This window comes from Acanthopagrus latus, chromosome 12 (genome assembly GCF_904848185.1).
Source record: "Acanthopagrus latus isolate v.2019 chromosome 12, fAcaLat1.1, whole genome shotgun sequence".
Taxonomy (NCBI): domain Eukaryota; kingdom Metazoa; phylum Chordata; class Actinopteri; order Spariformes; family Sparidae; genus Acanthopagrus; species Acanthopagrus latus.
The window spans coordinates 17,952,655-17,967,639 of NC_051050.1; the positions used below are offsets into that span (position 1 = coordinate 17,952,655).

General features: G+C 38.1%; 2 protein-coding genes across 2 annotated transcripts; both read left to right on the forward strand.

Annotated features, from left to right (window-relative positions):
* Positions 1–2,288: 2,288 nt before the first annotated feature.
* On the forward strand, positions 2,289–5,435 carry ptcd2 (pentatricopeptide repeat domain 2). The gene is made up of 10 exons (XM_037117339.1): positions 2,289–2,435; positions 2,849–2,941; positions 3,040–3,169; positions 3,297–3,414; positions 3,519–3,597; positions 3,701–3,792; positions 4,085–4,198; positions 4,295–4,369; positions 4,458–4,571; positions 4,901–5,435. The coding sequence occupies exons 1-10, from the start codon at positions 2,306–2,308 to the stop codon at positions 5,114–5,116; spliced, it is 1,161 nt and encodes a 386-aa protein (XP_036973234.1). The 5' UTR covers positions 2,289–2,305; the 3' UTR covers positions 5,117–5,435.
* An 843-nt stretch (positions 5,436–6,278) lies between these two features.
* Positions 6,279–14,467, forward strand: cacfd1 (calcium channel flower domain containing 1). Its single transcript, XM_037117798.1, has 5 exons — positions 6,279–6,920; positions 9,233–9,305; positions 10,683–10,808; positions 11,038–11,145; positions 12,069–14,467. Exons 1-5 carry the CDS (start codon positions 6,812–6,814, stop codon positions 12,157–12,159), a joined length of 507 nt encoding a protein of 168 aa, XP_036973693.1. The 5' UTR covers positions 6,279–6,811; the 3' UTR covers positions 12,160–14,467.
* The last annotated feature ends 518 nt before the right edge of the window (positions 14,468–14,985 follow it).

Here is a 14,985-nt window from a genome sequence, read left to right on the forward strand (position 1 = left end):
AAATGCGTATCATAAGTCTTGCTATAGATGGAAGCTAACAGGGGAGGAAATATTCAGATCCTTTACTTCAATAAAAAAAAAACTGATATACTGTTAAAACAAGTAAAAGTTTGTCCTGGGAGAGGAAGAAGTATTAAGGCACATGAAATGGACACATGTAAATAACTCCATTTTGTACTCAGTTACAGTAATTTGGGAAACATACTAAGTTACATTCCACCACTGGAAGCTAACCTATTTAATTATCTTTCAAGGACAGTGACTTTACAACTGTGGCACTCAGCCTGACACACTAATCAGTACCAGCTGTTTTTTTTTATTCTGTGCCAAAACTCTTTCAGTGGGGACATTTATTAATGATGATGGAACACCCCAGGCACTTTCCAAAACCAAAGGGAAGTGCACACAGGGATAAATCAAAGACGAGGTAAGAGCTGCTGTCTGTCAGCGGAACCTGGTTGATCGGGAAATCAAAGTCTGTGTACCAAAATAGACCGCACTACAAACAGAGCTGTATTTCCCTGTTGAATTTTGCAGCGTTTGAACACCTTGACAATAGCTGCCGCTGCACTAAACCCTCAACCTGTAGCTGTAGATGGGCTGAATGTGGGAAAGCCTGTTATAAAATGCATGCAAACACATACATATGCAGAAAGAGAGAGAGAGGGAAACCCACAGAGACTCATACACCTTGCAGGATACCATAAATTATCCAAGACCCTGTGTCTGATTGGTTGAGCAAGCAATCTCAGCTGGATGGGCTGAGATCTTGTTGCTAAGGCAACAGTGGGGAACCTCCCTGCCCCAGCCCTGTTTTCTCTGTGTGAGACAGTCTGTCTTAGGAGTTAATTTAAGAAGCACCTTAATCATTGTAATGATTTTCTTTCTTTTTTTTTTCTCTCTTCTTTTTGTACAACGTACATCCAGCTCACTTCTCAAAATGGCAGCATGTTTAGCAATTTTGTTTCCGCAGAAGTCTACCGAATGGCTGCAGTGGAAAATCATATCTCATCATTAAATCCTGTGTGAAGAACATTAGATTGTTATGATAAAATCTACACATGCATTGTGTGCATTTGTGATATTCACAGTTCTGCAGCAGAACTTTGTAAGGATTGAAGTCCCTGGTTATGTAATGCTGTAGAGGTCAATGGGTACACTAAGTAGAGACAGGGTTTGGTGTTCACCAAGGCCTCTTATACTGAAGTAGAGCAGAGGTTTATCAGAAATGACAGAACTACTTGCAGTTTTAATTTTTCCAACATGATATTTCAACCAAAAATAATCAATGTGCAAGAAATTCTGATTATAATTATTGGCCAAACCACAGCTGTGGTTTTTGTAACCTAATCATATATATTTAAAAGAGAAATTAAAAATCTGTTTTGATTAAACTTTGCACTGTTTCCTCACAACAAGACTGACTAGGGTGTGGCCTTTATATGTGGAGTTAGCATTAATTCTCAAGCGAGAACCCTTGAACAAGGCACTGGCTTTGATCCTGAGTTGGTCCCAGGGCACTGTACTGTACATCAGATGCCCTCTGCCCCCTCGGGATGGGTTAAATGTAGAGTACCAGTTTCACAATGCTGAACATTTGAGCATACATATGAAACTATCTCCAATCTGAATTATTAAGTAATGATTATTAAGAGTAATACGAATAGGAAAAATAGAAATAATAAAAGTACTCATTTATTTTAACATACATGAGCAAAGAGGTGAAAGGAGTGACTGCTGCCTACATAGAGAGACTAAAGTTAATTTATATCAGTAAATTAATAGTATGCACTGTAGTACAGCTGGTTTTATGACAAACGATACTACTAAATGCCTCTAACTACAGAAATGTGCATGACCGCCTTCAGACTTGCTGTAAGTGCAGTGCAACAGCAACACCTGGAGGTTAGAATATGAACACCTTTTCAGCAGCTGGCGTTGGCCAGTTATTAAAATGTTTGTCCCGTTTATTGCGAAGACAACATGTTCCTCAAAAAACAATGCAACTTTGTGCAACAGAGAAGAAATAGACGACGGTAACATAAATTACATGCTACTAAAACTCACTGTACTGTACAGCTGGGCCGGATCACAGGGCGCCGCCATATTGGATGATACCAACTGCTAATTGTACATTACGAAGTTAAAAACAAATTAAACAAATAGCTACAAACGATGTCAAACCCAAATCGAAATAATGCCTGGATATCAGTGTAGTCAAATAAATAGCGGGCCATTTCAGTCAGCATTCGATAGTTTAAAACGTCATAACATCTCTGATGGCAACCCCTTTGTTTTTGTTTTTATGGTACAGTCAGTCGGCAATATGGCGCTGGCCAGGCTAGGTAAATGTTGTCGGTCGTTGGTTCGTGAGTCCTCCAAAAGTGTTTTTTGCAGTGTTGTACGGCCAGGCTGGAACGAAGGCTGTGTCGGGGGTAAGACGAATAAAACTCGCCAGCATGTTTCCTGTCTGATACACATGTGTCATTAAAACTAGCTGCTTTACAGACAAAAAAGCTACCGTTAACGTACAGCAGCCCCATGTAAATAACCTACATGTGTAAATACATAGGTGCTAACTGATCACAAAGATCCGCTAAAGTCGGTGTAGCTGAGTTTGTATTAATTGTCTTATTCAGCAGCCATCTTATTCTAAATTTCAAGGGATTATGGCATCGTAAGCTAGCAAGCTATGCTAAATGATGATACAAGGGACTGGGCGCTTACCTTAGCAAATAGGTGATTTTTAATGTTTGCTAGCCTTGCAACTGTCCCATCATTAGTTTCAGCACACAATACCACTGCATGTTTATAGTAATGCGCATCATTGGAACTGTTATCTCTGCAGCTAAGAGGCACCTGTTGTCAGAAGATGTTATCAAGCTACAGAACTTCCAGCAGAGGAAGCTGGCTGTGGCTCACCTTCTCACCGGATACAAAGGTGATGTAGCTCTCATCACTGTCTCCAAGCTGATTTGTGTTTGTTTTTCGTCTTGTGTGTTGATGTCTAGTAGCTCATTGTTTCCCCTCATTTTACAGGAAATTATATTGAGCTCTTCAGCGAGAAGCTGCAAAAGAATGAGCTGATATTGAGAGATGAGCTAAAGCTTCTGCTTCACTTGTGCCAGTCTGCAGATGATATGATGATAGTCAGAGATGCCATTTATAGGTGAAGTACATCCTTGTATTGACAGTTTTGTAAAGCACTGTGTGTTTTTAGCTCATGAATAAACTTTAATATAATTTTGACTGTTTTTGAATTATATAAAAATACTTATTTTATTTGCACTCTCAAGGTATCATGCAGAGAACGGGAACTTGGCACATGGAGAGTTCAGATTTGGTCCTCTCTTCATGAGACTGTGCTATGAGCTGGGTCTAGAGGACTTGGCTGCTGCCACTATTACAGATCAAGTAAGTTAACCAAAACACTGACTTTTGACAAAGTGCCGCAGGAGGTTTAAAAAAAAGAACAGGACTGATTCTTTTCTAACATTTGCTGTGATTTGTCTGAGCAGAATATGAGAGGATTTTTCAACGATGCAACCTCCTTCAACATCGCCATTGACATGTTATTCACAAAAAGCTCTTATGAAAGTAAGTGACTGCACAAACATCGAAGGGTGTTTTTTTTTTTTTTCTTTTCATTCCTGAAATTATGATCTGATGTATGTAATATTCCAAACTTTGGCTATTACAGGGTCCCTTGAGGTACTAAGAACCATGAGGAGCCAAGGTGTACAATTTAATAAAGACACAATGACGCTGGCGATCGGCACATGCTATAAACTGGTAATGTTCAAATGAATTGAAGTTTATTTTATTTAGTGCTGCGAAGTTATTTAAATATTGTTGAAATTGCAGTATGCCCAAGCAAGACAAAGAAAGATTATAATGAAGTACTGTAGTGCTAAAGAGATGCTCTCACCCACAAATCTTATTCACCACGTGTAAGAAAACATGTTTGTTTGGCACAGACCCCATTTCATTACTGTCCCCAGAGTTACATTGATGGCAAGATTATGTTTTAATATTTAAAAACCCTTCACACTCAGTCAGTCTGTTTTGTTTTTATTGTTGTCAGAACACTACAGAGTCCTACAGGATCTGCACCGCTCTGATAGAGGACGGACAGTCAAAAGGGCACTTCATCCCCAGACATGCTTACTGCTTTGCTGTAGCATTAGCACTTCGACAAGTGAGTTATATCCTCTACTTCTGTTCCTTTCATTCATGCAGAAAGATGTGGAAAATATTTAAACATCATGGGTCACCTCTTTTGTATTTGTTCCAGAATGACATTGAAAAGGCACAGTCATTGTTCTCACAAATAATGAGTAATGACAGCAGATTATGCCAAAATTTGAAGGTAAGGCTGCATCATGTAAGATGTGTGTATATACACTGTCTTAAAGGTGTCATTCAGTGATTAATGTTTTTATTTTAATGTGATTTAGGTTTTAATGCTAGCGATGTCAGGAGCACTCACGGATGCCATTTCCGTCCTGTCTGCAACCATGTTGCCTAAAAGCCCTTCTTTTGTAAAGAAGCCTGAATTTTCTCAAGAGGTGGTAAGTCTGATGTTGGATTGTCAGAGCAATGACATTTATGCAACCTATTATATAAAAAATAACACCATAAGACACAAGTTAGCTGAAGATGCACTAGGTAAATGTTTAAACTTAATCTTGCAATTAATATTAGTGCTTTTGTTCTGGAAATAGATTTTTATAAAATATCTGACTGTTTTCTGAATAAATTCTGCTAACAGAATAAAGAGAAAACCTAACAAACATAAAAGGGTTTAATCCTTTACTGGAACTGGAAATATTTCCTTAAAATAGATAATACAAGCTACAGAGAGACAGTTTCCTCAGTGGTGTCTTGTGTCTTGTTTAAGGTGGAGCTGCTGCGCTTGCAGAGTGAAGGTGGACCGCACATGATGAAAATAGAGCAGGTAGTGACTTTGCTCGAGCAATCCAATCAGGTTACTATGCTGACTCTCGAGGACATGCTATGCCGCACACCCACAGGGAAGAGGAAGCCAGTAATGGAGGAGAGGAGGACCAGCCGAAGGACCCTCAAGCCAATACAGTCCACTCTGCTGTTAGAGTGAGAGAAGCTGATTGCCATCCCCTCAGTGAAAGGGTCTGACATTAAGGCTGAACAGAACCAGGCAAACACACTCACTCTGCCTAGAGTTGACTCTGTCATGATTGCTTAATCTACCTCTCCTAAAACACAGACAGTCACCTCTGTACAAATTTGTCCCTTTTTGGTCTTCCTTATCAAAGGTCACCATTCACGTTTTTGAGAAGAGAAACCTGCTGAGAGAAGAAAAAACTGTTATGTCCCGATTGATTTGGGAAGAATCTGTTGTATATAAGTGTGAATGACTGATTAAAGGTGAATCTGATACTTAATTATGAAAATAATCTTTTTTGTTTTGCTTTCATGAAGAGGCATGAAATCTTCAAGGCTGCCTTGAAACAATGGTCAGCTAGCCAGAAGTTAGGCTTGCTGTAATCATTCGTCCTGTTCATGGCCATTAAAAGGTCACTTTCAGTGTAGGTGATGGGGGTGAAAATTCAATTACATAATTTCATCTGAGGTATTTAGGTATATTTTTGCCTTTAACTACATTTTTCTATAAATAATTAACTGGCAGGTCAGTGTTACTTAATAGGTAATAAATCCCTGTACATTTATATTCATTTCAAAGGTCCTCATTGTCAGATTTCAAAGAAGGATTCAAAGAAAACCTGAATGCTGTAACAGACTCATCTTGGAAACAGTGACACAAATGCAATAAAAAAAATATAGGGGGAAAAAAAGAAGCATACAGATGTGCCTCTAGTCCTACTGGGGTTAGGGACAAAAAATGCAATATATACAAGCACATTTTCTAATTCCCACAGCACTCGGATACAACATTATATATACATTGCTCATTCTGATAATCAGAAAAATAGAAAATATCACATCATAGAATTGGCCAGGTTGATGATTGGTCAACCCATAGTTTACATCACAGTATATAGACCTTTGAAGCTGTAGTTTTATTCTAACTTGTACTTTTGACTGTTATTCAAATACTATTAATTTGGGTGACTTAAACTTCCACCAGATACATATTTTACCACCATATCAGGTAGGAATTTGGGGTAGATTTTATCATCACATTTTTTTCCTGAAGAGATCATCACGCATGTGTAGTAATATAATCATCGCATTCCTAAAATGTTGATGATTTGAACAGCATGTAAACAAACCATGACGCATACAGGAGTCCTCCCACAATGCACCGCTTACATCGACTGAGCGGCAGCCAGGTAGAAGAACAACAGAGCGGCTACTTCAACCGAAACAAACCTCGTAAATATAACGTCAGTGGACAGGTTTTAGGCGTGAGAAAGCGAGCCCGCGGTTGTTTTAGGACATTTTTAGGCTTCCAGGAGGAGTTTCGGGCGGATGCGGCGGTGATAGCCACTCCTAGCGGCAGCTGGTGGCGGTGCTTCTTAGCATCAGCTAGCCCGGTTAGCTAGTTGTAGCTGACGGGGCGAAGCTGTGAGAAAAGCCGCTGGTAACATCAGACAGCTCGCCCAAACACGAACAGAAAATATACATATATTTTTGAATATAAAAGAGTTGAAGTTACGTCTAGTTTTACTAGATAGGAGACGCTGTGTCGGTGTAAAAAAGCGAGTGAGCGTTTAGTTTGAGTTAGCTAAGTTAAGTTAGCTTTTGTTTAGGTTGTCTCAGGCTGACATCTGTAAATACTGGATTTAGCTAACGTCGCGACAAAAACACAATGAGCTCCGAGGAGACTGCACCGTCCACTAAAGCCACTCCGGAGGATGATGGCATGACATGGTGGTACCGATGGATCTGCAAAATAGCCGGGGTCTTAGGAGGAATATGTAAGTAGTTCTCGAAGTCTGTGTCTTTCGTCGCTTGATAACTTAATAAATGATGAGCCCACATGAACCCACGTCTTGCTACAGCTATTCACTGTTTACTACAACAGTAAATGTAATGACTTCATACTGTTTATTATGTGGACTCTTAAGTTTTGTAATAATGTTAGAATTACACGACAGAAAGGGAATCAGATCAATTGGTAAGAAACAAAAAAAAAACCAACAACAACAATCAAACATGTATCCTTAAATTGCTGAGCTATCCCAGACAAAAGCTTTGTCACAGCCTATTGTCCCCTCACTGCAGCAGCCACTGCTGGGCACCGCCTGTTTGAAAGGCTTGCTCATTCCATAACACCTTATTATTCCTAAATTACCTGTATGATGTGAGCACACACAGCTCACAACAAGTATGTTGACACTCTCTCAGGAGTTCAGTGTGAGACAGAATGATTTTTTTTTTCCATTTACTGCTGGCTTTGCAGTTTTCTAGTAGCATTGCAGCCCTCTGTCCTTCTCTCCTTCTCAGTGACACCAGAGTCATAGTGCCTGTATCACATTAACCACCTGGAGCACTGCATATTCAATGGGGCTCTGTATTATTAAGGAGGCTGGATGGTCTAAAGGGGAAGGATGTGCTACACGGTTATTCCACTGTTTGTTACAGCGTGGGCTTGTCTGAGCCAAACTTAACTTGCCCTTTATTCTACCCAGACTTCCGGCCTGAATCTTGCTTTTTCAAAGTGCTGACTCTCAAATATAGTATGCGGATGGGTAAAACTATCCTTTAATCCATACATATCAATGCTGAGTCATTCAAATGGTATTGACACTATACTGGAATTTCCTAACTTTTATACAATACTTTGAGAAATAGGGACATTCGAGAGGTGAGCAAAAAAATGCAGCCAGTACTGGTGTACCGATACTGTGAAAAATTAGTCTTGAAACAGTTTCAAATATTCAGAATGTACATATATTAATGTTTTTAAAGTGTTTCAATACTGCCTTCTTGCTTTGTCTTCTTCTCATCATTTGTCTCGTTCACTTCAACCTGTTTGGGATGTCAAAGAAAACAGCAGGAGTGCAGTTTGTTTGCATTTGAGACAAATGAGCAAGAAATGGCAAATGATGCAAGCATTTTCAATAGGTGCAGGTTTGGCAGGTGTGGCTTCATGTTGCCAGAAATACAGCTTACACAGACACACACAGAGGACCAGTGATCATTTTTAACAGTTGACCCCAAAAGCTGACATGTCCTCATTGTGTTTATAAGTGATACATTCACAACAGCAGATAAACCTCACATCACATCCTCTGTCATTTATTGCTTTATGTTCTTGTGAATAAAACTGATAATTACATGTTTGGGTTTTTTCCACCTCTAGGACTGACACCATTAGGTGATTTACTGCTGCTGTGTTAATTGCTTAAGCTGACACAATTCTGCAAGGCTTGATGTTGCCCTATATCACACATTATTTAACAGCCTACTGAAGATTTCAACAAATCTATTGTTCACAGATTTCTCACAACCTGTGAACGCATAGCCAGTGGTGTACCTGCTAATGAACTTATGGAAGTTAATATACCCCTTATCTAGTTTAACAGTCCTCACATATTTTAGACACATATAGACACTGGATTCAGGCAGCGTCAGTTTGCCTTGTTTGTGGAGCTCAGTGGAAAAGTAATAGAATAATTAGAACAAATCACAACCATGGCATACTCTGAATTATCATCAGAATAATCTGTCTGAAACAAATTACATTAAAAATGTAGCCTGCTCTCATTTTGACACAGTTGTAATTAGTGGGTCAAATTTGATATTGGTATTAATTTCAGCCTAACAACGTTTTATTATAGCTCTTACATCTAGATAGCAGAGCTGGAGTCCAGCCTGTTATCCAGTGTTTTTCCAAAGTTTCCAACTTACTTTATTTTAAATAGAGGTTATATAAAGCAAAATTATTTAAAAGTAACGTGCTGCTGTTGCTCTGGACATTTCTCTTCTTGACATGCCTTTGCCTCCACATGCTCTATGTGCTCAATATGTTCCGCATTGCTGATTTTCTTGTGGTGTGTATACTGTACAGGCAGTGCTAACCAAGCAGTATATAAATGAAAACTTGTATGTAGTTGTCATCTCTTAACAGCCACATCCATCATTTTAAGATCTAATCTTCCGTCTGGGATAAAAAAAAATCTTGAAATAAAATACCAATAGCTAATACTTTGTGTATAATTGTGTGATCTGTCATGTGTCATATCTTAATAACGGCTCCCGCTTTTGTCTTGTCCAATTCATGCAGCCTGCGCCGTCTCAGGAGTGTGGAACTGTGTCACTGTGAACCCTTTAAACATCGCTGCAGGGGTATGGATGGTGTAAGTCTTTGCCACTGTTACGCTCACTTTAAAGTAGCATGTATACATTTGATTTATTCGCATTCTGTAAGACAAATTATTTTGATATGCTGTGTTGATATACAGGAGTAAAACAGATATACAGACATACTTAAACATATATTTATTATACAATGTGCTCTGTTTCCTCAACTTTATTAATTTAAGGTCAGGTCCATTTATTGTAGCTGTCAGAATACTAGAGATTATTGTTTTAAAACAGCCTGATGATCATTTAATATATTCAATAAGACAATAATTCATTGCAGCAGTAACGCTGGTTACTGACAGATGGTTCTGTTCACATACAAACTATCATAAACATGAATGATCTATTGGAGCTTTACTGTGCAGATTTCAAGTTTTTGGAGGACATGAATCTTTGGCATTATGCAGCTGTATTACCTGTTAATTTGCATTTCTCTGTTCGTATCATACATCGATAGTGAGCAGCAGCCTCATTTAGCCATGGGGCCACACCTACTACTCAAATAAGAGAGGTGTAAAGTTATCTCTATCATGAGCATGTTGTGCCAAAGACTGCAAAGATTTGCTCAGAATTTGAAGACTAAAGCACATAAAGGAAACTCAGCTGTGGTTTGTTTTCTTTCTTTAAAAATAAGATATCAATATCTAGCCAGCTAGAAATAAATATGAATTAATACAATTACAATCAAGACATTTGTGACCTTGATCACGAGAGACTGAATGAACAACTATTCTGATAAATTGTCAGTGATTTTTCAGGTAACAGTCTTTAAAATGCATCGAGGTTTCTGAAATGTAAGGTTTTACTGCTGGTCTCGTCATATGTGAAAATAAACTAAATACTAGAAAGATCAAATAATTTGAACACTCTCCTTGAAAAATGGGAAATTTTCACTATTTACTTACAGTGTTTATTCCTATGACTGTTTTGATGACTGAGTCATCATTTTAGTTTATTTTCTAGCAAAAATGGCAATTATTGATTAGTTTCAGCCGCTCGGTCTGAGGATCTACTGCTTTTATTTGTCTGATGTGATGGTGAACTGAACATGTTTGACTTTCAGATTGTTAATCTGGTAAGAAAATGGCATTTGAGAACAATATATAATAACGATTAATAATAAATAATCATTAAAACACTGTCTCACTGTGGAAACTTTTTTGATGTTTCTACATCAGTAAACATGCGAGTGCTCCAACCTATTTTGCCCTGAATAATGACAATGACACAGTAATGCTTCGTTGCTGCTCTACTGCTGTATTTAAATTGCTCCAGACCTCCATCACTGAAGCCACAGCTGTCGAGTATTTGAGATAGAAATGCACAAGATGATTCACTCCTGTGTTTGTGTCCTCTCCTGCTGTCTCAAGGTTGAATGCCTTCGTGCTGTTTCTATGTGAAGTCCCATTTTGTTGCCAGTTCATAGAGTTTGCTAATGCAGTAGCAGCCCGGGCAGACAAATTCAAGCCTTGGCAGAAAGCCTTCTTCTACTGTGGGTAAGAACAACTATGCATTGTACTCCGTATGTCATTGGAGACTGTAATCCACTGTATGAAAAATTAAGTTTTTGGAATGTGAATTTCTGATAGTTATTAACATTGCATAAGCAGTTGGACATACTTTTGGGAAATTTTGTTGCTTTTATCTACGGTATGTATTGAATATGATTTACTGACTTTTGTTTCTTGTCTCTTGTTGGATGTCCCTTTGGTTGCTAATTTTCAGGATGGCTCTGTTCCCTGTTTTCCTGAGTTTCTCCTTCACAACATTGTTTGGAAACGCCATCGCCTTTGCTACAGGAGTTCTGTATGGCCTTGCGTCTTTAGGCAAAAAGTAAGACTTTTGTTGTAATTTTGAAGTAATTTATCAAAGTTTTTATGATTATTCAGAGAAAATGTCAGCTATTGTGTAAAATGTAACTATTTTGACTGTCTTTCTGAGTATAGACTATACAATATGGATATTTTGTAATTACTTCTCTCTCTTGATGTCTCACTCATAAAAACACTCTTCTAAAATGTCATTAAAACAGGCTCCCATATTTAAATTAAAGATTATTCTATGGGAATAGAACAGTGTCATTGAATTTTGGCATTGAAAACGAAATCTAAACTGAAAAAGAAAATATTGGCATTGAAACATCTGTATCTGAAAGAACTGTATTGGCACTAAAAACATATTTAACACTAGAAAAAGTTCCACTGACACAAGTTGAAAAATTACATCAAAACACAAAAAAGTTTGCATTTCAGCATTGCGATTTGAGTAAGTTGCTCACAGACTTCATGAAATATTTAATTTAATTTTCATATTTTTTGCATTTTGACAGGATTTTCAGCATCTTTTGTTTGTCACTTCACAGTAACAGGTTTTTTTACGGTGTCAGTATGCCACTACAATTCGCCCAAATACAGAAGTTTAATACCAGTGTTTCCTTTTTCAGTTGATGTTTTGTTTTCGCTGCCAAACTTTATTTCCAGTGCCAAAACCCGCTGTCGCTGTTCTAGCCCTGTGGCGTTCCACATTCTAATCAGTTAATACGATTTTATTTTATGCTTCCTAACAACCCTAATGAGCCTATTTATTCATGTAAATTAACTTGTGACAAGGTGCGCCGTGTAATAACCTCGCAACTAACAATTTCGTCTTCTCTTGTCACACCTGCTTTTCCTTTGTTTCCATCCACCTCTCCCTTGTCACAACGTTTTATTACCCTCCTTCTCTCGCATCCTTCCTTCTTTTTCTTTCTCACTCAGGGGAGACGCGGTGACTTACGCCAGACTGCAGCATCAGAAACAGGGTGATGAGGAGAGGATGACGGGAACGACAAACGGGGCTCCAGAGTGAGGCGCTTGCCTTCCCACTCTCTTCTTTAGTTCTTACCGATGAATTTTTCTCCCTGTATTCCATCCATCATACTTCTTCACCCCATGCTTTCCTCCCTCCCACCTCTATCACTACACAACAATGGTATTTGTTTTATTAATTTTCTTGAACTACTGCATTCTTGTTGTCCTGACCTGATAGTATCCAAACAGATTGGTGTTGGGTTCAGTCCATGGGGGTCTCTCAGTGTGAATCGATACCTCAGATTATAAATTTAGTTTTTACGATTTTACTCCTGAGTTATATTTATTGTCTTTTTCCCTTTGTTGTTTGTTGCTGTTGTTAGTTGTAAACCTTGTTTTTGCACGAAAAAAAAGAAATGTGAGGTACAGCTTTGTTTGTTGCCCAAGAGCCTTTCAGGAAATCCGAATAGAAATGATTGTGATGATTATTGTGCTAAATATACATCATTGACTTTTGGTTATTCGGTTCGACTTTGAGGCTGTGATTCAGAGTTGTCTGATTTAGAGAGCCAGTAAAGGTCAAATGAGGACATTGACACCCAAATATTGCAGCTCTTTTGCAGCTGATCATTATCATCACAGTTTTAGGCAGTTTGGTTTTCAATTCAACCAATTTACCTTTAGCATTGAATGTATGTGACGAGAATTAAAAGTCGAGGTAACTGTGAAAGCTAGGGCTAGAAAAGTTACATTTCCATTCAAAATTAGGGGATCTTATTAAATACTTACAGACTGAGCTTTGGATTTGATGACAGAGGTTTTGTCTTATTTGTGTTGACCAGGACTAGATTACCAATTGTATTGAAAGAAACTGCCTGAACTAAAGATTACATTATTCAACTTGACGGTTACATGACAAATCTGTAAATAACCTCAAACGTTTCCTTAAGTTTTTTCCTGAGTTGTATTTTGTTGGACAACTTTAAATTATCTGCATATCAGCAGACTACTAGTGGGATTTGTGTTGATGATTTTAGTAGTTTTAGGTTAGATTCAAGCAAGTACATGATGAGGAAAATGTGGCAGTTTGATTTCATGTTTAGACTTCAACTACAGAATTTAATCAACCAAACCGAAATTATTGAGCATCCCTCAAAAAAAAAAAAAGAAGCGTGATTATGGTGTTGCTTACAACTCTGAATTTCAGCCTGAATGCTTTTTAAACATACATAGAAAGGCATTATGACTATTCTTAACATTGGGGGAATGTATCTGGTAAACCCAAAGATAAAGATGGTTTCTTTATTTTTGTTTAATGCTTTCAAATATTCATTTTTGTTCAGTTGGTCTTAGGCTCAGTTGTGGCATTCCTGCACGAAACTTTTGGTAGCACAGCCTCTGGTATATAGGGAACTCAGTTAAAAGATTCAGTGCATTGGACAGCTTGTTTACATTTGGTTTGTCACGATCAAGTAGCCAGTTGCCAGGTGGGGCTGCAGATTATGTAATATAAAACTAGAATTATTTGAACTAGAATGTATTATTTGTTCTCCTTTTTAAAAACATCTACCTTTTTTGTAATTCTTATTTTGGAATCCGTTACTGAATATCTGTTGTATTTATTCTTAGTCATAATTAGTACACTTTACCAAAACCTGTTAAATTATTGATGTTAATGAAATGTATTTAATGAGGGGAAGTGTCTTGATTCAGGGACTATTTGGTCTGTATCCCACACAATGATCAGAGCCGTGGTTTGCCTTCATCACTCGAATGAGGTATGCAGTGGTCAGCAATGTACTTTTTGTGTTGTTTTGTTGCCTTGCCGCCGTTGTGTTATGTGTAACGAGGATGCTTTGGGAATAATTGTTTACACGTACCTCTTACAGCCGTTTCTATTTTAAGTCTATTACTCGCTGCTGGATTATTGACACATTACCACCAGCTCTCAGGTATCGTACTTACCAATGCAAAGCGTTAGTAGTTCATGCATAGATCTTAGATTTATGGTAACTCACATACAGTTAGCATGTGTAAAACATGGAAAACATGCTCAGCCAGCATTTATGAGTGATAGAACACTACACACACACACCAGCAGTATGCTACAGTCTGACACTACACACTCTCACACGACAGTTTTCATAAGACGTAGAAACACAAAATCACCTCTCTCCTTGTTCACAGCCACCCACCTTTATGTTATTGCAGTGACTTGCATCCAAGACTCCTTTTGATTTGAATGAATTCACATCTGCAGGTGTTTGGAGCATATTTTGCTGTAAGGGATATGTGTAAAATGTGTGTTTTGATGTGAATCCTGATCCTGTTATCATAAAGTGAATTAAACAAACTTGCTACTACTACCGTGGTGTTGGCTTCTCATGTTTTGTTGGGCCAGCCTCTAGGTCCTTAAATTCTTCTGACCTTGATTATCCTTAGACTTCTGTGCTCGGGTCACGAGCAGGCCACAATTTCCACTCATTCAGTTAAACATAAACACTACTTTCGTTGATGATCCCCCGGCTTCCACTTGCACCAAGATTACTTGTCAGCATGATTAAAGAAATGTTACTAAATGGAAATCCACAACATTTGGGTAGAGGATGAGTTTTGACACTTCGACTTTGTTGGTGGAGGTATGCACTCTACCAAGTGCCACCTATTTAATGCTTATTAAAACCTTAGGCTGTTTTTAACTGTACATTGATACATTTTCCCAGTTCTCTATAAATTCTGTAAAGAAACAGTTGAGTAAGACTTACAGATGGTCCGGTTTCAGGTATTTATAGAAATCTAGAGGTGTTGGCCTCACAAGTAAAGTCAAAAGGCTCATTTCAGGGTCCAGTTGATACAGACATACATTGAGTTGTATGTAAAATAT

What these genes read in the sequence shown, in the direction of transcription:
- ptcd2 (XM_037117339.1), top strand. Translation starts at nt 2,306, where the DNA reads ATGGTACAGTCAGTCGGCAATATGGCGCTGGCCAGGCTAGGTAAATGT. An exon ending in GTCAGAGATGCCATTTATAG is followed by an intron (nt 3,170 to 3,296) that starts GTGAAGTACATC and finishes TGCACTCTCAAG; the next exon opens with GTATCATGCAGAGAACGGGA. An exon ending in CACAAAAAGCTCTTATGAAA is followed by an intron (nt 3,598 to 3,700) that starts GTAAGTGACTGC and finishes TGGCTATTACAG; the next exon opens with GGTCCCTTGAGGTACTAAGA.
- cacfd1 (XM_037117798.1), top strand. Translation starts at nt 6,812, where the DNA reads ATGAGCTCCGAGGAGACTGCACCGTCCACTAAAGCCACTCCGGAGGAT. An exon ending in GCTGCAGGGGTATGGATGGT is followed by an intron (nt 9,306 to 10,682) that starts GTAAGTCTTTGC and finishes TGCTGTCTCAAG; the next exon opens with GTTGAATGCCTTCGTGCTGT. An exon ending in AAAGCCTTCTTCTACTGTGG is followed by an intron (nt 10,809 to 11,037) that starts GTAAGAACAACT and finishes GCTAATTTTCAG; the next exon opens with GATGGCTCTGTTCCCTGTTT.